This window comes from Amphiprion ocellaris, chromosome 7, assembly GCF_022539595.1.
Source record: "Amphiprion ocellaris isolate individual 3 ecotype Okinawa chromosome 7, ASM2253959v1, whole genome shotgun sequence".
Classification (NCBI taxonomy): Eukaryota; Metazoa; Chordata; class Actinopteri; family Pomacentridae; genus Amphiprion; species Amphiprion ocellaris.
In genome coordinates, this window is record NC_072772.1 from 22385045 (window position 1) to 22411871 (window position 26827).

Here is a 26827-nt window from a genome sequence, read left to right on the forward strand (position 1 = left end):
AACTTCGCCACATTCCTTGGCGGAGTAATAATCAACTGGGGCTGTTTCCTGGTGATATGTATTAGTGAAATTTATACGTCATTCATCTGTAGCACTTCACATTAAAAAACATTTTAAACTGTGGATTTTCCAGAGTTCACTCCACAGGACAGATGTGTATTAAATAATAGGAAAAAACAGCTGGATTGGTTTTAAGTCTTGTTTGAGACTGCGAAAAAACTTCGAAGAAAAAAACTTCACTGTACTTATAACGATTTATGATATAATGAAAGGGTGAAAATGGTATTTTCTTTGAGGACAGTGTTTGAGTTTCTCTGACGGCTGCTGTTTGCAGATGTAGTTTCTAAACACATTTAGTTTTCAGGTGTGGTCATAGAGTACATTCTCACAGGCAGTGGGCGGTTCATCCTCCTTTTTAGCTCCAGTCAGAGTCACATTACAGCTCATAACCCGGAGCTGTCCGTGGACCAGCCGACAGGTGCAGTCACTCCCTGAGCTCCAGAGCCTCGCCTTCCAGTCACACAAACAGAGTCAGTATTTTGTTTCCGAGTCTTTGTCGCTGGAAGTATACACTTCCATTTGGTTGTTTTGAACTCATCTTGTTTTTCTTCTTATGTAGTTGTGCGATATGAGAGGACGGTACAAAAGAAAGAACTCGAGAGGAAGAAGCGATGAAACAGCGGACAGAGCTGGACTCTCTCCTCTGCCCGGGGAAACGGCAGCGGGCTCTGCCGAGTCAGACACACCTGTTCCAGGTGTGGGCGGCAGGAAAAAAGGTAGGAATACTTCTCAGTCCAAAGTGTAAAATGTTGTTGGAATTTAATAGGCACCTATGGGATTATTTCTCATGTTAGTTTTGCGAAACATAACTATTCAACTACTATAAGTAACTAACATTAACAAGGTAGCTCAATGACGGTAGCGTGCTAGCATGAGCTCAGCTCAACAGCAAGATGCTCCATTTTTAAAACGCCTCGTAACACTTTGCACTGGTAGTAATGCACTAGTTTAAGCAGAAGAATGCCCAAGTTTAAATTTAAGATAAATTACAAAAAGTCATACAATGAATTTATTAAATAGACTCAATTAATTCATAGAAACACTTCTCAGTATAACTCAGTTGAACGGGTTTACTGCTACAGGCTTTAAAATGGTGAAATAGTTAAATGAACACATCTCAACAAAAGACAAACTAAACCTTAAAATGAAATCGTTTTGTTGATTTGTGCTAAGCACCTCACAAACTGACTGTTTTGTGTATATAAAGCCATTAACATAAATTGTATAATTGCATCTGTTTAACAAATGTACAGGAGTGAAAACATTTTGCATTTTCCTCCTAAATGTAGTGAATAATGTTGCAGTACTGGGACTTCAGAAATCAGCTACATTTACTTTATTACTCGACCTCATGGCTGAAAAACTGTTGGATTGAACAGTAAATTGACAACTGAGCTGCCGTGTTGATGAACAGCCAGTAGACACAGATAAGCTCTTTTCAGCATGTGCTCTATTCCTTTAATCTGAGGGCATCTGAACATGCTTCATGTCTGAATTGACATCACTTGAAACAGATTACACAAAAAAGTGCAACAGCAAACCTACTTGGTCAGACCAAGTAATGTTTCTGTATCACCTTAAATATGACTCAAGTCAAAACTGCATACAGTTACATTAAAGAATACACACATACAAGCAATGTAGGTTTAGTATTGATCCAGAAACATCCCAGAGAGTGCAGAAACTAGTTTGTGTGCCTTTCTCATTCACTTTGCCCTGTAATTTCACAAGTATTATCACCTGAAATGTCTTCAGAAGGAAGACTTCACTGCGATGAAGATGGAGCACCTCAGATTAGTAAGACTCACTGCATTTTGATGAGAAGTCAATAGCAGATGAAGTTTAATATGTTGCTTCCATCTGTTTGTAGGAGTCTTTCCTCTGGGTTTATTAAATACCTGCAGCTGCAGGTTTACCTGATATTTGTATGTATACTGTTGGCAAAGTAGCAGTTTAATTATTATTGCACTGATTTTTTTGTGTTTAGGAAATCATAAATAAACCTTGCTATTCGTTATTTGGACAGTTTGCTAAACTTGCATTTAGTTTAGATGTAGTCTTTTGTTTATTAGTACATTATTATGTAGTTATACATAACTTATTGAACTATTTAGTCTTGGATGTATAATAAATATTGAGCGTGTACTGTGACTTTCTCAGTTACTGCCGTAGGTGTGTCTGAAAGAACACTTATACCTGAATGACAGACAACCTTCACTTTAACAGACTGATGAAGCAGCAATTTTACTTTTTACAAATTGTCGAGAAATTTTGCATTTGCTCACATAGCGCACAGAAAGTTTGATACTTTACAGACATTTATTATAACTGTCCAAAAAGCCAGCTCCACAAATCCTACTAGTTTTATATTAAAAACAATTTTTGTAACAACAGTATCACTGTTTACATCCATTTAATACTGCCATTAGTATGATTATGACCCAGTTCAATACTGGTACCCCAACATGGGGTACTTGGAACAAAAATCAACCAAAGACAGAACGATGACCATTGTCTGTGTTCCATCTGTTATTGTAAGTCATATGAAGGAAAGTTCAACCGTTGTTTTTGTCTAGGTGCAAGATGTTCCATGTATGGTGATGACAAGGTCTACCTTGGAGTCCGTGTCAAAATGCCAGTGAAGGACCTTCTGAAAAACATTCGTATAGCACAAGGCTGGGAGCCTCAAGATCTGAAGGTGCAATTTTTTGTGACTGAAAATAATAGTTGATATTTGTGAACATGTTTTTCAGTGTATATGAGATTTCAGTTAACATGTGTACACCTTATCAATAGTAAAACCATTTTTGGATTTCTTCTATGCACATTCTTAATGAATGTGTTCATGTATTGCCCTGTTACAGTTTGTTTCCTCTGCGTGACTAAATGAAGTAACAGAAGTCACATGGTCTCACAAATAGTCAAAATTTTAGTAGTTTTAGTAACCCGTGTCTAATAGAATTTCAGCTCCTATAAATTCAGTAAAGATTAATGGATTTAAAGGCAACCAGCTCCTTCTTTCTTCCTTTCTGTCTTTTGTGTAAACCTATATACCTATAATAAAATATGAAGACATCTTTTCTAAGAGTGGCACAACAGTATCCATCTCAATTTTTGAAGTATAAAATTTGTCAAGATTTAAAAGTTTCAGCAAAATGCTGCCTCAACTAAAGGCAAGTGAATATTATACAGTTGCCCCCTGTCATGGTATTTGGCATTCAGAGGGTGTGATCAACAACTGAACCTTTTTACTCAGCTAGACATTTCACAAGAAATTAAGCAGAAACCATTTCAACATTACTGACTCATTCCTTTCTTTTTTTTCTGGAATCTGAATTCATCTGAAAAGGAGAATAGGACAGCTGAGTAATTTTGTTTTCCCTTTTTAAAAATGGCGTGACTTTCAGGTTGTACCTTATTGTGTTTTCTTTCCAAGCGGCAATTCGCTTATCATAAATCAACTTCTTTCTTCTTATTTTAAAGGCTTAGAATTTGAAGGCATTCACGTAACTAACAACCAAGGGCTACATGACAATTAAAAACTCTGACATTGTGCTATTATCTTTTTCTACGATATTCTATATATGGAAAAATGCATGAATCAAGCCACAAAAAAAGTGTAGTGATGTGGCTATTGCAGGACTAGGATGCACATTTATGTGTCTTAAGAAGCACATAGAGCACAACTCACTGTGATTTTTGTTTTTGTTTTACCTTTTCATATCACACTAATGTGTGAATGCAGGAGAGATGTAGCAAAACCGTCAAAGGTCAGTAAAAATCTTGATTTATTACAGTTATTATTTGTTTTGTCAAACCTCAATGTTACTAGCGTGCAGTATACCAGCTACTTTGAAACCAAACACACTGTACGGCATTCTCAGAGTTAACTTGACTTCATTCCACAGGAGACATGAAACGAGTCAAAACTCGCTCAAGACGGCAAGCTGTCAAGGTGAGTGTTGAAATAAACACACAACCCAACTCATGTCGTTTTTAGGAGCAGTTCACAGAGCTCTGCATACTGTGATTGTTTTTGACTTTAAGGGACAACACCTCACAAAAAGCCTGGAAGAACTAGCAATCATCGTTGAAGTGCTGGAGGAGGATCTCAGGACTGGGAACACCTACACCTCATCTCCCCGAAATCTGTCCTCTTTTGAATCTCCAGTGTCTCCTGAACTGTCTCCAACTGGTAATTCCTAAGGAGCATATTCCAGTCCCTCAAGGATTTCGCGGACGTTTTTCCAGATTGTTGCGGCTGAAAATGCCTGAATTCGTGGCAGCTTTTCTAAAAAATTGCGATGAAAGTTTCAATGTTTTAAGCTTATTTGTTGCAATTGCGGGAGACAGTGACAGTTGCTAAAAAGTTGCATTTTTTTCACCTTTTAGAACATGTTTCAACATTGTAATTGACAATATTTATTCCAAAATTAATTATTTAATGCTCCAACCCATTTACACAAAAGCTGGCACACCATGGTGGGAAATTAGCAGCAGCCAGATACTGGCTTAACATGAAGTGGTTGGTAGATTTAAGGCACTAAATGAAGATTAACTATAGAATGAATCACATTTGGGCATATCTGTCAGTGGCTTAAAAAGTTAATTTCACTTCCTGACACACACACACACGCTCATGGCTTGTCACGTCAATTAACAAGAGAAGCATTCACAGAGAGCAGTACTCCACCAAGACTGTTCATTACCTGACCTTGTGCTAAACACAGGTGTGTGTTATGCATATGTACATACCGAATCACGTGACCTAAATATGTGCTATGATTGGTGGAACTCATCGGAGGCAGGACAAAATTGCGGAAAAGTTGCGGTGATTGGACAAAATTGCAAAGTCGCGCAGAATTCGCAGAGATTGGTTGAATTCACGTGAATTCGCGTGATCGCAACATCGCAAATTCCTGGAGGGACTGATATCCACATTTTTGTTGTCACTTCTTAAAATATGATGACCAGTAGCTACCTCTCCTCATATGTCGTATTATCTCCCTGTTATCGACCTTAGGTGCAGGATACAGCAGCGATGAGTACAGTGAAATGATCCCCAGCCCCCAGTCCTACACGACCTACTCACCAGGCACAGCAGAGTACTACCAAGCCCAGTCCCCTCCTGACTTCTACAACAGCCTACACACCCCCAGCACTGAAAATATGAGCGAACATGGTGAAAGAGGGGAGGAGTGGTCTGAGCCTCAGAACCACAACTGGGAAGAGAATAGCTCTTCTTTCTTCTGGACACAGCTGCAGAGAGAGGAGAGCCAGCTAGGAGACATCTCTGATGCAGTACTGCTGGCCACTGATGAACATGGCAGGACGTAAGTTTGGTCCCAGATTGTCGCTGTGTGTGTGTGTGTGTGTGCGTGCGTGCGTGCGTGCGTGCGTGCGTGCGTGCGTGCGTGTGTGTAAAAAATTCATAGGTGATTTTATTGTCAGTCGATGCTGAGGACTAAACTGTAAAACTGAAGAAGAAAAGAGAAAAAATGCTGCTGTGTGGCGTTAAAAGGGAGCATACCAGATCTCTGTGGCCTGCATTTTGTCTCTGTTTTATGCTAACAACTCAAGGCTACATTAACTGCTATCAACATACCATACAAATGGTGGTCTGACCAGTAATGTTTTTGCAGCACCAAAATTTTTACTTATGATATCTGCTTTAATATATAAATTCTAAAAAAATACCACAGTGAAACCCTAAAGCATCATGGAAACTAATGGAATAATAGATTACAGAACTTTTTGTATTGTTTAACAAAGTCAAACAGAAAATATTTTGACAAGGCAGTAGAAGATGTGAAAAGATACCATAAAACAGAAGTAGTGAAATACTGTACAATAGTATGTTGATACATTTTTATATCCAACCAGACCTGGAAGAACCCTACACTCAGATCACCTCATGTACTCATGCTCTCATCTCTGCACCTTCACACATCACACTGCTGATTATTGCATCAATCAGTGCAGAGGTACCTTAGTGCACATTTTATTCACCCACATTTTATTCTGTAAGAATTTAGTAGATCATTTATAACTGATGTTTTGATTTACAGTTTTCAGTATCAATAGCTAATGCCACCAGTATGAAAGCTGAATTTGTATATAGAGATGTTAAGTACACTAGCAAGTTAGCTAAAACTATGAAGCCAATTAAAACAGTTGTCATTGTGCTGTCAAAAGCTGATGGTGAAAAAAATCAAACTTGACTTGTCACAAAATAAATCACTCATATGAGTTATGTTTAAGGGCATAATGTAATTATGCTGTCATTTCATGCACACTGAATCTGTTTGAACATGTCTGAATGTCTGTTGGTGACATGATTTTCTAAGTTGGATGTGTTGGTCCCTCAGTCTGTGAAGGTTATATGTTTACGGACAGGCTTTGTGGTGTTTGTGAGCTTTCCCTGACTCTTCGTTGTCAGTATCCGCCAACGTGTAGTGTTATCAGGCTGCCACATGAACTGCACAAAGCCAAAACTAAGGATTTTCCGATTGTTCTTGTGGCATTGCCATTAAAGTGACAGCGACTGGGTCTTCAGCTCTTCAGATGCTGGGAGTGAATGTGGACTCCTTTGGTTCACTCTTGCAAAACAGGCTGTGTTGCTTTTTGTCTTTTTATCTGGATTGTTTAACAGTTTTATGTCCCATTTTCAAGAAAGACAAATCATCAAGACCTAAATACTAGGTCATGTACACAACCAGTCAAAAATCTGGACACACCCTCTCATTCAGTGATTTTTATTTAATTGTTTTCTACATTGTAGATTGATACTGAAGAAATCAAAACTATAAAAGAATACATGATGAATTATGTTGTAAGCAAAAAAGTGTTCATCTTCAGTGTTAATCTACAACGTAGAAAATAATACAAATAAATAAAAAGCATTGAATGAGAAAACTTTTGACTGGTAGTGTATATGTAACTGAATAAGACATACAATACACAATAAATGGATTTTCACAATATGGGCCCTTTAAAATCTCTGTCTTATCAAGAATGAAGAAATGACATCTGTGATTGATGGTTCAGTTCTGTGCTTTTTAAAGCATGAACAGTTCTAAAACCAAGCTTGAACTGGTCTGGTTACATTAGCCCTTCCCTTCCTTGATAGGCCGGTTTCACTGAAGACATTTTGTTGTCCCACAGTAGGTAATTGACAGGTGTGAATTTCAGGCTGTTTCACTTTTAGGGTTCTTGCACTACTCTTGCTGACTCACTGCCACAGTCATCTCTTACAGAGATGGTTTGATATAAAAAAGCCACTAGTAATTTAATTAGTGACTATTGTACATCAGAATGCCTGTTGAGAAAATGGCTTAATGTTGTTCAGTTTATTGAGCTCACTCAGGCCTGCAGGATTCTTGCAAACAGAACCCATTATTTCAGTTTACTGTAAAAAAAAATGTATCTAGCTACACTGTGTATAACTCAGTTTCAGATCTGCTATCATCTATTGCAGTGTGGACTATGCTGCAACTGAGTGTGTATCAATACATGTATTTGATGTAAAGACTTGCTTTTTTCTAAATATGTCCAAATATGTTGGTGCCTTCTCTTGCAGAGCTCTCCATAATGTGATGTGTGTTGGAAAGAGAGCACTGGGCTACGCTATCGCCAAAAGGATGGCAACACTTAACAGCCTGGACCTCAAAGACTCTGATGGAATGGTACAGTAAACAGTAATTGATTTACTTTTCTATTTTAAGTAAGTCTGACAGTCTGGTTTGACTGAATAGGAAAGTCAGGTTACACATTATATTGATGCATGATATACATTCATACTGATTAAAATGGCAGTTGTATTTAAACTGTTATCAGAATGATATTTAGGTAGCAGCAAACCGAAATCTTACCATGCATTAACACTTGTCTGTGTGCTGGCACAGAAATTCATACTAATTAATATTCCATGTGTATGTATGTGATGCATGCAGCTACTAAACCACAAATCCCAGAAAGCAAATTTCAACCTTCAATCGAGTTTCACATTTATTGCCCTCTAGTCTCACTTTTCCAGCCAGTCCATAACGGTCTGGCTGTGCCTCACTATCATTCTGCTGTAGGGGAAAATAACACTCTGGCTTGTTTGTATTTCTTTAAACCAGTTGCCTTACTGCATTACTCAAATCCTCTGGAAAACCTGACATTTTCAGTGTGGTAGAATGCTGCGTAAGGGTGTTGGTGTTGTTCAAACAGCAACATGAAGGTAGCAGAAAGAAGAACAAAGTCACCTGAAATGAGCAGCCAAAAGCAGGCTTATGGTTGCCTCCGACAGCTGGTGAGTCGGACTAATTGCCATCTGTTTTCAGACTGCCCTCCTCTATGCGGCAAAGTACAATCACCACCTGATGGTGGCAGATCTGATCTATTTGGGAGCCAACATCAATGAGACAAACAACTCAGGAAAGTCCTGCCTCCATCTCAGTGCAGAGAATGGCTACATAAGAGTTCTAGAGGTGAGAGCCATTTTTTTTCCTTCTACTCTTCAAAACATGCTTGGAAGGGATTTTCTGTTGTTTGTTGTTCCATGTGGCAAGCAGAAAGCAAAGCAAAAATGCATCTCTGTCTCAAATGTAGGGATTTGTATATTTTACTGAACATCCTGAGGGTGTTGAAATGTTTGTGACGACATTTTAAACATGTCACTGTGGGGTGTGAGACATTCTCTGGGTCTTTATTCACTTCTTGAGATTTTATAGACTAAATGATTAATGAGTAAATAGAAAATAGTCATTTGCTGCAGTACTATTTCAAACAGTGCATTTCTCTTAATTTTGTAATTAGTAAATTTTAGTAAGAATACTCTTTTACTACCTGCAGCTGCAGCTCAGAAGGTGGCGGGTATGTGTTCATCATTTACTCGAGCTCTTTTCTACATCCCAGAACAGCAGGGTGGAACTCATTCTAAATCTTTAATCAACCTTCTTTAACCACAACAACTGTGCTGTTGCCCTTCACTCAGCTTTTATGTTGGACAAATCAGCAGTGTTGGAGACGGTGCTGTTGCGTGAAAGCCACAGTAAACACAGTTCCGTGTTTATTACTTCATCACACATGACTGTAATAAACACAGAAGAAGAACTGGAACCCAAAACTGTTTTTTGTCTGACAAAACAAACTTTAAAAAAAATAGGAAGAGGCAAACAAAACCAGTTGCCATGGTCATTTATGCCAGAAAAATGAAGAGAGGGCTTTTATTTTCTATTTTTGGAATCATTGTTCATATATCCTAAACAGTATGTCTGTTTTCTAATAGGTTCTAAAACAGGCGATGATGAATGGTGTGTATGTTGATGTCGAAGCCACCGATAAGTCTGGTAAGCACTGTCAACTCTCAAATCCTTTAGACTTCTAAATATCAACTTTTTTATAGAGCTTTTTTACCAAACAGTAATGTGATTGTAGTCACATAATAGGACATGAAATCACAATAAAACAAAAACACATGCAAAACACTGCATTGCTGTGGTATAATGCTGGGCAGTGTCATGCTATCACTGTGTACCAGGATATCTAGATGTCTTATGGGTTATTTTCAATACTGTCAAAAACACAGATGCTTACAGATCATTCCTACTTAAATGGGGATAGAATGGACACTGTCCAGAAATGATGCAAGGATCAGGGTTCTTTAGTACCCTAAAGAACCCAACCTTTTATAGGAGCTCATCTGCACTGGTAAAATGCAAAGAGTATGCATTATTCAAACACCCAAACTCAGCCTTCTACTCCTGTAACAGCAGTTGTGTTTTATCCAGTTTTCTTCTTTCTATAGCAGAACATGAGATGTTTTCAAAAAGTTTTAAGACTGTCTATAAAAATCAAAAACTGTACCTGATATAAATTTGGGTACCATCCCCATCAGAATAGTCTCTGTATGCAGCAGTACAATGCTCTCAGAACTTCCGCAAGCTTGTAATGATCTCTGGAGGTCAGTTGTAAAAACAAATTATAGGTGGCCTGCTCTGAAGTTTAGGGACATATTGACACTAATGCATGTAACGCATGTAAATCACCTAATCAGGTCAAAAAGGTGCAATGACTGTTTCATGTCTATTTAGACATTTTTTTCAAATTAATCACCTGAAAAGTTTCAGATAATTTTTATTTCAGATTTTTCTGTGTCAGGCACCATTCTGCAATTCAGCAAGCTTCAGTATTATTTATTATTGACTAGTTAGGAAGTTGATACAGTGTATAGAAGATCCTCAGAAATAAAGGTTTGTGCGTTCACAGGATTGACTGTCCTCCAGTGTGTTGCTGTGGCTCTGAAGACCTCTGTATCTGAACCGGAGAACAGCCAATCCCACAGTCAAACCAGACTCCACATGCTTCGCCAAGAACAGATGATGGAGACTCTGGAGTTTCTGCTGCAGATGGGCAACTTTCCTTCATACCATGGTATGTTAGTCAGAAGCTTGGATTTGAATTTCAGATCATTCGTTATTACTCCGTTAACAAAGACTCCATACTGGAACTCTAACTCTGTGAAACAGATGATGTTATAGCATTTGGAGGAAGTAATAAGTTCATTTGTCATTGGAAAGCTGCTGAGTTTTCACTGATGCAAAACGCTCTAACCTGTCACTATAATGTGGTTTAGTTTCTCAAAGCCTTTTATCTAAATGGAGGTAGTTAGGAGACATTCGGAGAGCTTAAACAGTGCCGAAGACACTCAGTAAAGTTTTGTCTTGTTTGTGGTTCAGCTTTTGGTGGGACAGCACTCAGTCATGAAACAATGAACACATGATGAGTCAGTGTGAGCAAAGAGAGCACAATGTACCGCTGTCTATTTACACACCTATAGGAGTGGATCCTCCCTGATCCCCTGTGGTATTTATATGCCGTTGTGGAGAATTGCGCAGTATGCTGGAATGCTTTTAAAGCATCAGAGCAATTTGTGCTTGCTGGTGGTGGTTTCCATTATGAGCACATAATGAAGACAAGAAAAGCACTCAGAGAGTGTAGTACTCCACTAAGGCTGTTCATTCCCCCATATGACATTGTCAGAAATGCAGCATTTTTTATAGAAATGCAGCATTTGTTTATTAGTTATTGATGATCAGAAATCATAGCAACATAGAATGTGGCCATTTAATATAGATGTACCCACAAACTTGCGCTGAGCACAGGCATCTGTTATGCATGTGTACATTATGTACGGATACCGAATTGCGTGACCTAAATATGTAGCAGGTGGTGGGAATTGAAGGGACTCAGAAACACGCCCACAATTTAATCAGTTGTTCCTTGTATCATTTCTGACAGATAAGTCCCATCCCTGAAAATTTCATTCAAATCCGTTAGTCCGTTTTTGAGTAACGTTGCTAACAGACAGACAGACAGACAGACAGACAAACAGACAGGCACATATCGTCACATAACTCCACCCCGTTTCTTGGTAGAGTAATAATTAGACCTTAAGACTGGTTGAGCAGCAGAGCAATTTTGACTGCTCTATTTTTAGATGTACTTGCTGTCAAAGAACAATTTGTTCCAGAGTGAAACATCTTGACAAGATAGGATTCCATGACATGAGTTGATGTTTCATCCCCAGATGAAAACTCATGGTTCCTACATCTTCTAAAAACATGGTATTTTTAAACCAAGTTTGCAACCCTTAAAACCTTGTGGAAATTAAGAGAAATATTGAAGACCCCATGTTCTATATTTGCTAAAAGACAAATGAATAAACTATGCAGTCCACGCCATGCCTCAGTATTTCTATGTTGAAATGGCAGTGTACTGATGACAGTTCTTCAAAAAAGTTGTTCTTGAGAATTGGTTTCCAGTTCCAACATGTGGCTGGATATTCCAATATTACAACTTCGCTTTCTGTTGAGTCAGAGTTTCTGTAGTGAACTCGAGATGCTGTGAGGTGAGGGGTGAGCGGATTATGTTGATCTCTGCGTTGTTGAGGAAGTAACAGTGTAGAGTTGCATCTAAGCCATCCTATGGCAGGAAGGGATTCATTTCATAGAAAAATCTTAGAAATATGTAACTCTGGTTCAAAGATGAGATTTCAGGGGAATGTGAGGGTGACAGTTGACAGCCTGAAACATAGTGAACACTCAACAAAGTTGTGAGTTTTGAATACACCCTGATTCATACCAAATGATATTTCATTTAGAAAATAATCAGATAATATTGCTATTGAAATGTTACCAAACCAAGAATTGAGAGTGAACTGACAGCCAATATGCTAACATTAGTAACTGTTTGCTTTATAATAAGTTTTCACAACTCACACTACTGTATGTTGATGCTGTCAGGTTACCTAACACTATTCTTCCATGTTTCATTAGGATGATATCCTTACTAACTGTTTTGTGTCTGGATGGAGAAAACATTCTCATCAACACTGATATATTTTAGTAACCTTTTTCTGCCCTGTTTGCATTTTTAGAATTCAGGCTACTAGTGTTTGGTGCAGTCATAATATGGTCGATGTGATTTGAAAGAAACGGGATGTAGATGAGGCCTGTAGTCATTAGTTCTTTAGTCCTTTAACTGCAGAGACAGATTAACGTCTACAGTTATGTGCAGATGTTTTGGCCACTAAAAGCAAAGTAACAATGCTTTTAATATATAGCTATAAATGTTTTTTATTCATCGAGGAACTTTACTGAAAGTGCAGTTTGAAGAATTAAATTAATTTGTTGTTTATGTAATTAGCTCCATTTCTCCTAAGTACATTTACACTCCTAGCTCCTAGTTCCTGTAGGTGAAGTTAGTTCTTTATGACTCTGGGTGGAGGTTTGGACTCATTGTGCTGCTGCAGAAGGAACTCTGGACAACCACACAATCGATAGGAAAGTTGTGCACAGTTCTGTATGCTTTAAAAGAATCTACGTACAGGAACGTATAGTCTAAGATGGGATTTCTACCATTCGTATCACCCCTGTCACAGAACATGTCCTGCAAAATGAAAAGAGTGGGAACCCTGAAACTACTGAATGTAGCATGACATCATGCCTTGTCATGCTACGTTCAGGCCATTGACATTTCTGCTCTAGATATTGGTTATCTGGTTTTTATCCATCCACATGTTCTCAGTAACGTTTTAACATAATTACAGCCTGACTGGACGGCTAGCAAGCATGTAGCTTTCATCTCTGTTTATGCCCTGCAAACATTAAAATCAAGTTCCAGTGGCAATTTCCCCAGAAGAGTAGCACTAACAAGCTTCTGTTGCAGAAACATTCCACTGATGACTTATTAGCATTTGTTTGGACAGAATTGTATTGCATGCATTTAGTCATCGACAGTGTATTTTAAGTGAATTTAGATAGAACTTTTCATATAAACTTTTGATCATTAACTGATTTATTCGTCTTTCTCAGGGGAGCCGCAGTATGCAGCCCAGGACTGGCCAAGCACCCAGTACCTCTGCCCGGCAGGGCATTTTGGAACCCCGACAGTAATGTTTTGAGTTTATTCAGGCTTGACTTTGTCATGGAGAGATCCTAATTAGTCGTGTTCTCTCTCTAAGTATGAGTTCAGGTCTGTGATGTACTGTAAATCATCTGATGTTCTGTGTGTGGTAAAATGCCTGTCTTGCAATCAGGTATTTATTGTAACCTGCACAGAAAAGTTTGAGTTTCTGTGAAACTTCCCTTGTTTGTTACGTTGGAGTAGCAATTTATCCTCAATTAGTGTGTCTGGAGATTCTGGAGGGTGTAAAATCTATGGCAGTGTATTTGAATTAATGGTGGCATAAGTATGCTTTTTTCTAAGAGTGAGGCAGTGTTTTAAAGGCCTGGCCAGTTTCCAACATTTAGGGAAAGTGATAGTGACCATATGATGTTTTTTACATCGAGAGGAGTAGAGTACAGAAGTTTTTGCTGATAATGCAGATTGTAGTTCATTGATGTGTCGATATCACATCTGTGATTTCACAAACAAAGCACAGATGTTGTTTTAGTAATGGAGTTTTTAAAAAATATTTCCCTTCCTACTGGGACACAGTTTAATTTGTAGCCAAATAGATTTTAAGCCATAGAATTTACATTTTGGATCTTGAATGGACTTTTGTACTAGAGGGCATTAAGGTTTCCTAAGTATTGTGGGAGTTGATGGATAATAAATACAGTGACATTGACATTCTGTAGCCTGCCCTGTGCAGGGACTTGTAGTTCTATTTATGCATTACCTCTTAGCATACAAAGTGTTAGGAGTCTGCATGGTGAAATGTGATGTTCTGTGGTGTGTCAGTCTTAAATGCTCTGCTGCGATCGCTTTCTTAATGGAACTTAAAGGAGAATATCAGTTTAATTCAGCATGAAGCTGTCAGTCACAGTTGAAGCTGGACAGCTATTGGTTAGGTGTTAAACAGCACCTAGGTCAAATTCTTACTGTCCTGTAAGGGCTATGTCGTTGTAGGGGCACTTGAGGAAGAGCAGAAGTAAAAGTCTTCATATCGTAGCAGCTATTGTTTTCTCCACAATCTCCACAAAACACAATAAAATGGGTTTTCACCATTAAGGAACCTTTCTTTGCTGAATGCAAGATAAAAATTTATATTGATCCAGTGTGTAACTCTCCAAAGAGCAGCAAAGAAACATTTTTACATTTTTTATCAAGGGCATTGGGACATTGTGCTCTAGTGCATGTAAAGGTTCTAAAAAAGTTGGTAGTTTTATATTATTGCTGTGTGGCATTTATCAGGTGTTTCTGGGAACAGGTTTAAACCAAGGAAAAACTCCTATCTTGAGCCAGTGTCACGTCTCTTTTCTTATGTTTGATTTGTCAAATAGGTCATTTTTTTTGTTAACGTGTCAAAACTGGACTTCTTTTTTCTTCTTTTTTGCTGTTAAGTCATAAAAGCCAAATGATTTCTCAGTTAACATTTGCTAAAGGTGAAAAAGTTGTCTCAGTAACTCTTCTTTGTAGTTTGTTAATGCGGTGGGGGACAACGGTGAGCAGGATAACATCATATTAATATGAAGATATAAAGAATATTTAGGTATTTTGAAGTTGTGGGTGGTGATAGACCAGCATTAGTATAGTATTTACTGACTTATTTGTATTATTCACAATTCAGTTGTTATAGAATCTAATGACTAATCTGTGGTAAGTTCTATCATGATGATGCAAATGCTTTTTAAAGAAATAATATAATACCAGCAAAGACCACATGTAAGAAAAGAATGTTTGTAGGACTAAAAATATGGGTTAGGCTGCATATAGTTGCATGTAAATTAAAGAACAGTCATAACATGATTGGTAATCTGGGTAATAAGCTCTTGATACACTATGAGAAAAAACTAATGTACATCTACAGGATGTTGATATAAGTTTATGTACTTAGTATGTAGTGAGAGTAGCCTCCTAAAAACTACTGTCTTTGGAACAAATGAATTAATTTTGTCATTTATTCTATATGATGTAGTACATGTGAATTCCAGCCTCAGTGCTTTTATATAACAGCACCCTCTTATACCTAAGGTACTAGTTTAATCTTGCAAGGATTTGTGCTTTAATGTTGACCCAAGGCTTGATGTTTGGTGCTTCCAGTAGTGAGAGAGTGTCTGAAAAGTCACTGATTTACGACGTCCCTTCAGTTTGATCTTGTATTGCATCGTAAATCATGACATGTTCGTTGACTCATGCTTACTGTTAAAGTTCAGGCAGAGGTGGGTACCAGACAGAAATTATGTAATAGTTTCAGTCACTATTTTTTTTTATCATGACAGTTGTTCATAACAAAATAATTGCATAATTGCAACATTTAAAGCTTTATAGACCAGTTGAGCTCTATGCTATTATTGGTCACAGGGACTACTTCTTATTAATCTCAATTAAAGGTTTTGTTCTGCTCTTCAGAAATGTCATTTTATGACTGTACACAATGTTTACATCACTTTTGATAAGATGCGAAAATTGCATGTACGTGGTTTTTCCACAGTGCTGACATGTAATAATTGTCATTAATTATTAATTGTTCTGTAACAGTATCTGTATTTTCATCTCAAAGAATTCAATAAACTTATGGGTTTGGTCACTGTCGCCTTTTGGCTTGCTCTGGGGTCAGGCATATGGGTTCTGTAAAGCGTCTTGAGAGAACTTGACAGTAATTGGCGCTATATAAATAAAACTGAAAAATTGAATTGAACAATAAGGAAGAGACTGGACAAAAATGGCATCCATGGCAGAATTCCAAAGCACTGCTGACCAAAAAGAACATAAAGGGTCATCTTACTTTTGGAAACAAACATCTGAATGATCCCCAAGACTTTTGGGAGAATATTCTGTGATTCAAGATTCAAGACCTTTATTTGTCACGAACACAATTAGACATAGTATAATGCGCAGTGAAATGCATTGCGCACCTGTTCCAGACCAAAACAATAGCAAAGAATGAACACACAAACACACACACACACACACACACACACACACACACACACACACACACACACACACATATATATATATATATACACACTATCTATTAAAAGAAGAAATCAAGTGTTGCCCCTGGAGGTCACCTGGCTGAGCAGGTGTCCAGGTATCAGGGCTATAGTCCCAACTGCAGACAGGGCTGGATTCCAGCTCGTGGTGATTTGTTGCATGTCAACAGCTCTGTCTGCTCCCCCTTTCCTGTTTTTCCTCGACAGTCACACCTCTGTTGAGCCTTGAATAATTTTAGCTACTTTTAGTCATAATTACTTCATGAGTTCCTTCACAAAAATGGTGTCACCTAGAAACAAATCCATCACATCTTTCCCACAACTCATGCAAATGTGTTGTTTAAGTGCAATGGCTTTGGACGCATCTGTGGGACCTGGTTTATATTTGGACTGCCGATCTTCTCCTGATCTCTTGGCTTTATCCAAACCAGCATGTCATCAGCTAGACTGGTCAAGGATGTTGCTTCCATAATAGATTTCATCAGCCTACACATATACACACAGACCTACACTACCGTTCAAAAGTTTGGGGTCACCCAGACAATTTCATATTGAAAACTCACACTTTTATTCATATGCTAACATAACTGCACAAGGGTTTTCTAATCATCAATTAGCCTTTCAACACCATTAGCTAACACAATGTAGCATTAGAACACAGGAGTGATGGTTGCTGGAAATGTTCCTCTGTACCTCTATGGAGATATTCCATTAAAAATCAGCCGTTTCCAGCTAGAATAGTCATTTACCACATTAACAATGTCTACACTGGATTTCTGATTCATTTAATGTTATCTTCATTGAAAAAGCTGCTTTTCTTTCAGAAATAAGGAAATTTCTAAGTGACCCCAAACTTTTGACTGGTAGTGTATGTTTACTGAAAGACTTCGTACTGCAGGATTTTTTTTAAAATTGCTGTAAATAAACATCTATCTAAAAATCCAAGGTGGCTTCATTCAGGTGGCTTACTTATATATCTGCTGGAAATCCAAGCTTGCTGTCATTTCTGAAATTCTTGAACAAGCCCGTTAAGTGACCATCTGCACAGAAATGGTTTGTTTAAAGAGTTTCAGTCAGAATGTAGATCACATCATAGCAGAAAAACAGCACTGGTGAAAGTCAGTCTCAGAGAATGGATTTTTCTGTTATCTTGTCCTGCTAGATCTCAAGTGCTGCATTTGACTCTACTGATTACAGTATTTTATTACAGAGACTAGAACATGTCTTTAGGACTAAATGAATCACACTGGCCTGATTTAAATCATATTTGTCAGATAGATTCCAGTTTATTCATGTCATCATTGATTCCACTCACGCTAGAGTTAGTCACAGAGAGTTCTGTTAGGACTGAAGCTTTTCACCCTGTACACGCTCCCCTCAGGCATTATCTTTAGGAAACGCTGCATAAATGTTCACTGCTATGCAGATGGCACCAAGATATTGACTGATAAAGCCAAATGAAACCAACCAGTTAGTCAAACTCCAAGTATCTCTTAAGAACATAAAACCCTAGATGACTTAGAACTGTCTTTTTATAAATTTAGACAAAACTGAAGTTTGGGTATTTGGCAGAAACACACTGTCTAACCAAATAGTTACTCAGGATGACATTGTCTTGACCTCCAATTGTACTGTGAGGAACCTTTTTATTAATAATTTGAGCAGGATTTGTCCTTACACTCACACATAAAGCACGTCTCTAGAATGGGGTGTTTCATCTGCGCAGTATCTCTAAAATTATGAACATCCTGTTTCCAAGTGATGCTAAAACTTGTGAGTGCATCTATCTCTTCTAGATTGGACTACTGTCACATTCTTGGAAGCGCCTCACTCCTTTTGCATTTGCATTCCTTGTTTTCCCGTTCCCTTGTGTTTGTTGTCTGTCCTCTCCTTCTGTTTTGTTTAAGTGCGTTAATGTGTCAGATCTTGTGTTCAGGGTATGGTGACCTACTTGTCCCCTGGTGTAAATCAAGTCTCATAAACTGCCTGCAGTATGTAGACCCTGAGAGCGTCTCTGTTCTCTAGATCATTGTACCAGTACATATGTTACCGTTGCATCAGCTAACCCCTGCTCCAAGGTAACAATTCCTGTTCTGCCTTCCTCACTGCAACTAACCTTGTTTCCCTCTGTGCCCCAGGTTCATGTCTTCACATTGGCTGTTGAACAAACCTCCGCCTCAAACACACATTCCCATCTACCTCTCCAGACCTCCATGTTCAGCTCCCCCAGCCTTTGTACAGTCAGTTTGCACTGCACCCAATGAATCCACCAACCAGCCATTAAACTCACCAACCTCCCTGGATTCCCTCCTGGGTGTTCAGTGGTGAAGTAACCAAGCATTGTTCTCTCCTCCATTTATACTCTTGATGCAAAATCCAGAATAGAATTTAAAATATTTTTCATTGCATCCAATGCCATCAATCAACAAGCTCCATCTTATCTTAAAGGTCTCATTTAGTATTGTATTGTCTCACTCTTACAGAGCAGGCTTATCTATTTTTATTTTCCTGACATAGAATAGGAGGCAGAGCCTTCAGCTATCCTCAGCAAGAACCAGCTGCCAGTGTGAGTTCAGAAGGCAGACACTCTCTCTGCTTTAAGACGTCCCCTGTAACATGTCTATATGATGTGTTTGTACATTCTGGAGCATATGTGATGACCAAAACAACTTTGAAATGACAGAGTATCAACATCAGTTACAGAAACAGATTCAGACTTCTAGGATTTCACATGTAGCAAAGATAAGAAAAGAATACTTTCAACGTAAGGGTGGGATGTTCTGTGTCATTTTTCCTAAGAATCAGTTTCCAGTTTGAGCATGTAAGAACTGGTATGCTTGAGCTGCAGTGAACAGTGGAAAGGATCCTCACATTGTAAAGGAAGCAGTGGTATAGAGTTACATGTCAATCTCTTTAAGGCAGGAATGAAATTTTGAAATATATAACTCTGATACACAGAGAGGAGCTTGGGTATTTAATCAAAGACTGGAGAGGGACTTTAGAGCTTAGGCTTAAACATTGACTTTTTTGATGAAGTTTATTGTTGGTGTAGATTCCCAGTCATCCAGGTCATCCAAGAGGATCAGAAGTAAAACGTCTTTAAGACCCTAAAAGCTTCTAGGATAAAGCTTATCATGAGGACTGGCTCAGGCAGTGGTGGAACAAGTGTTAAGATCCTTTCTTTCAGTAAACAGAACTGAAAAAAAAATCCATAAAAGTAAAAGTCCTCCCATTCATCCATTATCTATCTATCTACACCACTTAAACTTCATTAGGGTCGTTGGGGGCTGGAGTCTATCCCAGCTGACTTAGGGTGAATGCAGGGGACATCAGTCTACCAGTCTATCACAGGGCTACATACAGAGACAAACAGTCACACTCATATTCACACCTATGGACAATTTAGAATCGCCAGTTAACCTCAGCATGTCTTTGGACTGTGGGAGGAAGCTGGAGAACCCGGAGAAAACCTACACGTGCACCGGGAGAACATGCAAACTCCATGCAGAAAGATCCCAGGAAGGCGGGTACGCAAACCAGGGATCTTCTAACTGCAAGACAAAAGTGCTAAACATCAAGCCACTGTGCAGCCAAGTAAAGGTCCTGCATGAAAAATTCTGCCTAAGTAAAAGTACATGAATATTAGCAGCACAGCACAATATATAAAACATAGAAGTAAAAGTACTGTTTGGTCCCTGTGCCTGATAATATATGATTCCTATGAAATCATTAGATGATTTGTTGAGCATATCATCAATGAATGTTCAGTGTCTCAGCCGCTTGTTACGGCTGTAGGTTTGAACCACTTATATCTGGTTTAGTATACAGGGACATTAGATACTGTAAATGTGAAGGCTCCAAGCATGCATGATGGGAGAGGAATGATGAAAAAAGGTTTTGAAATCTAATTATTTTCTTTAATCTTAGATTTTTTTCAGAGAATCTGGATCATTGGGGCATGTATTGTAATGAAAGCATGTGAGAAGAACCACTGAAGCTGTTAACGATCTTAAATGTGACGCTGAGTATTATATTGTATGGTGAACCATCCTTTAGGCATGCTGCTAGGCCTGGGCTGCTGGGAGACATCCCATGATACACTGAAGACCTTTCCTCTCTTTCACTTTTTATGTCTCAATCGCATGTAGCTTTGTGTCTTCTCTCCCAAAGCTTGTATTTTGTCCTCTTTGTCCTCTCCCTCCCTGTACCTCTCTGCAGGTATTGATGCTCCTGCCACCAACCTGCTCAAGCATCTACCGCTGTCTGTCATGAAAGTTTGACTAACGAGTGTTTTGTTGCCTTTCCAAAAGAATGTCACTATTTAGAACTCTTCTATTAATTTAGCCATGTTGACAATGTTAAACATCTGTAAGTGAGTGCTTTTTGGCATTTTGTATTTGCTTCTTATTAAATGTTTTGTCCCCTAAATGTTGTGTTTCCAGTGTCCAGTACACATGGTGTTGTGTTGGACCAACTGGATACATATATATATATATATATATATATATATATATATATATATATATATATATATATATATATATATATATATATATATTATATATACGTATATATATATATATATATATATATATATATATATATATATATATAGTGGTGGAAAAGTTTTCTGACACAAAACATGCGTTTGTGAAATATTGCATTAGGAATCATTCTTAAGTCTTCAAGTACAATTTCTTTTAGTACAGTCACAGCGAAAATACTAAACAAATGCTAAAAAAAGTCATTAAAAACTTAAAACTGATTGATTCCAGAAAAATCCATGACATTTTGAGTATTGGGTCATCTTGGCATTCTGCTACACTTTGTAGAAGTTTGTGGGGTGACCTTTAACCGGACCATTGGCTGTACCAACAAATTCATGCAACTGGAACACGGTTAGATAGACTGATAATTATAAAGACTAATTTAACTAGAAGAAAAGTTCTTTAATAGTTAAAACTAATGTAGCAGGAACTGCTGCCAAACCAATGTGTTTAGTGTAATTTATAATTCTATGAATCCTATAAAAATGTCACAACCTTAAGACATATCTATATTAAGCTGATGTACAATAATTATGAGGATCAGACGTGGTGACATTGCCTGACTGATGCTGCTGCATTTACAAATCAAAAAATCCTGCACATCATTAACTTAAAATGGCTCTTCTTCCTAAATAGCAACAGAATAATACATTCTTCAAGCTGTAAAACTCTTTTATGTGTCCCGAAGCCAGATCTGTTAGGGCTTGTTGGAGCGTCCCTGGGAGATGACTAATTGCAGGAAGTATGAACAATTTATTTCTCCGTGACAAAATTTGAGGGTAAACAGTGTTTACTTGGCAAAGAGTTCAGTGAAACTCACATTCTCAACATATTACACAGTACGGCTCAGTGAGAGCACTTGCCAAATGTTGAGAGATTTATCTATCCAAAGTCAGGCTTACTCTCCAGCTCACACAGACATATGAAACTCTCTGTAGTCATGACTTCTTCTTCAACCACACTGGTGCTTTTGGATGCCCAGATAGCTCAACTGGTTGAGCAGGCGACCCTTAAACAGGGACTATAGTCTCCAACGCAGCCGCCTGGGTTTCATTCCAGCTCATAGGTCTTTCCCCCATTCTTGTCCCTACTTTCCTGTCTGCCTCTCAAGTAACCTGTCTAATAAAGCCAACAAAAGGCCAAAAAATATCTTTTAAAAAACAAAAACGTACTGGTGCTTTTATATCCAAGTAACCTCAAGATATTCAGATTAGGATCCAAACAGCAAAAGAGAAACTTTTGCTTCCACTTGGTAGTCTTCATATGTTCATGTAGGTTCATCTTTCTTTTGAACTACAGCAGCAGGAGGAGGAGCAGAATCTCTGTTGTTCGCCTGAGGGTAAAATAGTTTTTGGCTCATCAGACCAGCACATATTTCAGTTTGATTAAAGGTGTAGCTGCATTTGCTGAAGCTGTTGTTGAAACGATGTTTGACCTTTATCATTCAGTGTATTGTGACGCATGATCAGTCTTGTTACTGGCATCATCGGGTGTTTCAGGTCTTTCAACATCTGACATCATCACCTTGGTGACTCAGCCAGGGTTGATCAGGCCCCTGACTTGTCAGGCAGAATTCACCCACGGATCTCTCTTCATCCCGAACTCTGTGATGCTTCTATTTGTACTAATATGAGTGACCTATGAACCCTGTGTAGTCTAATTCAGTTTGTTCTACTGCTTCTTTGGGCATTCTTCCATCAATTGGTAGTATTTGTCTCTTTCTCCCATTGGCCTTCATGATTCTGTGTACCGTCAGTTCTCACATGTGGACCTGGTAACATTTTTCAACTTGGTTGTAACTTCTGCAGTATTCAGCAAGGGCTGTTCAGCAGCTCTTAGGAGCTCTAGGCTTCCCTCTGAGGGAAAAGATGGCAGGATGAAAGATCAGTCGTCGTGGCTTGTGAACCTGGAGCACTGGGGCTCTGCTTTTGGAGATTTCAGGAGATTTTCCTCTCCAGTGTGCTCTGCCATCGGTTGCCCTGTTTCTTTTCTCATCCCAACCTTCAGCCTGCCCCATGCTTTATCAGTTCCTGCTTGCATCTGCTTGTGGACGAGGTGGTGCCTTTCTTTGACCGAGGCCTTGTTGTACTGCGTGAAAGAGAAGCTAAGTCCTACCAGCCGTGCTGCCACAGCGCCTCAGCCACATCCACATCCACATCCACATCTTGAACCTTCTTCCTGCCTGCTTGGAGCTCTGTGTCAGCTGCTGGAACATTGGGCTGTGGAATCTCAGTCCTGCAGAATCTCTCCACTGCAGGAAGACATAATTGCTGTTGACTGGAAGCTGCAGTTTGGTGAACTGCCATCAAAGGCAACACACACAAGAGCTAGCTTGGGGGCATTTCAGCTCCGTCATGACTTCTGTTCTGGCCAGGCCATATCACATGCACTGGTATGTTTTTGCAAAAGCAGTCTTGAAATACACAACAAAAGGAAGTACAACCCTGTGAACTATCCCTTAAATGTCAAATGATTCAAAGTTGTTTCACCTTATAAGCTGAACTGTAAAGTATTTCCCCTAATGATCAATTACAAACAATTCAGATTATTTCTCTGGAGCCCCAGAGCCTTAGCAATGGCTTTCCAGACTGATAAATATCAATGACTTGTTTTATCATCTGTTCTTGAATCTCTTTAGAACGTGGCATCATGTACTGCTTTTTGAGACTCTTTAGCTACTTCACAATAGCAGACAGGTTCTATTTAGTGATGTTTAGGTTCAACAAGCCTGGAAGTAATTATATATGAGTGTGGATGGTGAAAATGAACCCAACTAATGAATTTGGTCATTTGGTAGACTGGTAGCTAAGGGGGCAATTACTGTTTCACATTGGGCAAAATAGACTGGACACCATTTTCCTTCAATAAATAAAATCATCATTTAAAAACTGTTCTTTGTGTTTTCTTGGGTTATCTTTGTCTTACAGTAAAATTAGTTTGATGATCTGAAACATTTAAGTGTGACAAATATGCAACAATAGAAGATTTGTGTACTTTTGCATGGCACTGTATACTCAAAAATAAGTCTTTGAATCCACATAATAAATCATGGAAGGTATTTCAAACAATTAAATAGCTTTCTGTTAGCATTTAGCAATACTGTTAGTCCAAATGAATGTACTTATGTTGAGCTAACCTAATTTAATTTTCATTTAACCTGTCTATAAGAGGGTGGTCCAACAATTTCAGTCAGGTTGGGCCAACTGACTTAACAGTATTAAAAATTACACTAGAAAATTAAGTTGACACAACCTGAGTGAATTCTGAAACAAAGCCATTCAATCATGTGCAAATATGTTCCATGATTTAAATAAGTTAATCTAACTAATCATTTTTGAGTATAAATGCAATAAACTAAAATGGAGGTTTTAATAAACACTACAGCTTGCTTGGTGTCATGGATAAAAAAAAAAAGACAAACATGAAACGTCTTCTCCAAAATCCTCTCTCCTTGCGTAATGATTGGCCTTGATTGTTATGCTTATGCACATAGATGGAATATAAGCTTTAATTAATCAGTTTATTTCAACATAAACGAATCTAATAACTGGTACATTGTTGAGTAAGCAAAGACTACATGAAATTATATTGCACAGTACAGGTGAAGTAACAGGCAGTGAGTTTTCTGTTTTTGAGTGTAGAGTGATGAGCAAAAAAAATAATAATTCTCTAGATCTGTGTTGCTGTGAAAGTGTTTCTCCATAGATTTGTGTTGACGTGAAAATGTTTGGTGTGCTTTAACAGACATTTCTTTCTCATTGAAACCCTTTGGCCTCTGATGAAAGAGACTTTGAACTTGCTTTGATATATTGTCACATAGTCGGTGTCAACTCCACCTTGACCTGGAATGCACACACTAAAGCTTTAGGAAGGTGATGGTGAGCAAATGCTTTAGACTGTCGGAGGAATTCAGCAAAAACAGATCGTATCTTCATCTTCATTCTGCAGTATTTCTATCTTCAGTGACATGGGATAACCACTCTCAGTAAGAACTCTAGACTAATAGTAAAGCATGTGAATAAGCAAATACTGTGTTAACTGATCACCTGAGGTGGCACAGGGACTTAATCACACTTCAGTGAGAGTTCTGAATGAGCATGTAATTGATTTCAGACAGTCATGCTCTGCATAACTATCTACAGTACACTCTACATCATTTCAAGTTCATTCAGTGCAGAAACTCAAGGTCTTCTGCTGCCTAAAAACGGTCAGTTAACTGTTAAGTCCTCTTAAGATAAGGGGGGCAGATTTTGAACAACATTCTTAATTATTAATAAATAACTGATTAATCAGTAACACAAAATGAACTCAGTGGACATCATTCCATGTCCTGATAAAACTTCTATGAACATAATCACATGAGATAAACCAAGCAGCTTGTGGAATGTAATGGGCTGCCCTGTTAGTGCCAACAGTTTGTCTCTTACTCATAATGATGCCTCCATTATGTACTTCAACTCGTCAAAAAGAAGATAAAAGCTTTGGCCCGTTTCCATTAAGCATTACAGGATACTTTGCCAGTGAGAACTAAACTCACACAATGCTCTCTGTTCCAACACATAACTACAATAGTCTATAGGGCCGACTCCTCATCACTACTGAGTTAAACAGTAAGAAGCTCCACCTGGTGGTGCAACCACAGCTAATCTACAAAACCTTTACTGACATACAATGGTGGAAAAAAGTTTTTGGATACCTCATGCATTTGTGAAATATTGCATTAAGAATCACTCTTAGGTCTTCAGGTGCAATTTCTTTTAGTACAGTCACAGCCAAAATACTACACAAATCCTAAAAAAGCCATTAAAAACTTAAATTTGATCGGCTCCATAAAAATACATAAGGAATATTGAGTATTGGGTTATTTTGGTACCAGTGATCCACTAATGAAGGTCGTGCTTTTTATTAAAAGACACAATTTTGTTGCTGTGCTTTGTGTCTATATAAAGCCAGCACATCTGAAAGTTCTTCAGAGACAAAAATGGCTAAAACAAGGAACCTAACGCATGAAACACACCTGAAGGTACAGATTCTCAGCCAGGAAGGGTACAGCTGTCACCACATAGCCAGGAAGTGCAGATGTAGTCCTTTAGCAGTTGGATACTATGCAGAAATACAGACGAACCAACAGCTTGGAAGACAAACCAAGATCTGGGCGTCCAAGGGTTTCTTCAGCAAGAAATAATCGCATCCTGATCTGCATGTGCAGGAAAACCACCAAATGACATCACAGAAGCTTCAGCAGCAGTGGTCAAACCAAACTGGTGTCCAGTGTTCCATCCTTACTGTACGTTGTCAACTTTTAGATCATGGCTGAAGGGACTACAAGGCTGTCAAGAAGCCCGTGATCAATGACAGACAGATGTTAGCCCGGCATCGTTGGGCCCAAGCACACAAGAACTGGACAGCCTGGAATTGGAAGAAGATTCTGTGGTCAGATGAGTCCAGTTTCCAGCTTTACCTTCCTCCTGCTAATGTGAGGGTATGCAGAAGACCAGGCGAAGCATTTTCTCCCTCATGTACAGTACCTACTGTCAAGCATGGTGGAGGCAGTATCGTGGTTTTGGGATGCATGAGTGCTGCTGGTGTTGGTCACTATCTGAGATGGCACATTGAACTTTCCAAATCCACCTGCTCCCTTCTGCATGCACTCTGTTCCATTGAGGTCAAACTGGATGTTTCAACAAGATAATGCCCCTAAAACACATCCAGGGCCAGTAGAACTTGGCTGCAGGAGCACAGTATCCAGGTCTTAGAATGGCCAGTTCAATCCCTGGACATGAAAGCCAT

General features: G+C 38.6%; 1 protein-coding gene across 1 annotated transcript; it reads left to right on the top strand.

Moving 5' to 3' along the window:
* Positions 1–384: 384 nt before the first annotated feature.
* On the top strand, positions 385–16081 carry zgc:113279 (uncharacterized protein LOC553749 homolog). Its single transcript, XM_023274663.3, has 12 exons — positions 385–530; positions 620–776; positions 2637–2758; positions 3806–3830; positions 3969–4015; positions 4108–4255; positions 5084–5393; positions 7640–7745; positions 8388–8534; positions 9335–9395; positions 10315–10479; positions 13422–16081. Exons 2-12 carry the CDS (start codon positions 629–631, stop codon positions 13508–13510), a joined length of 1368 nt encoding a protein of 455 aa, XP_023130431.1. The 5' UTR covers positions 385–530; positions 620–628; the 3' UTR covers positions 13511–16081.
* The last annotated feature ends 10746 nt before the right edge of the window (positions 16082–26827 follow it).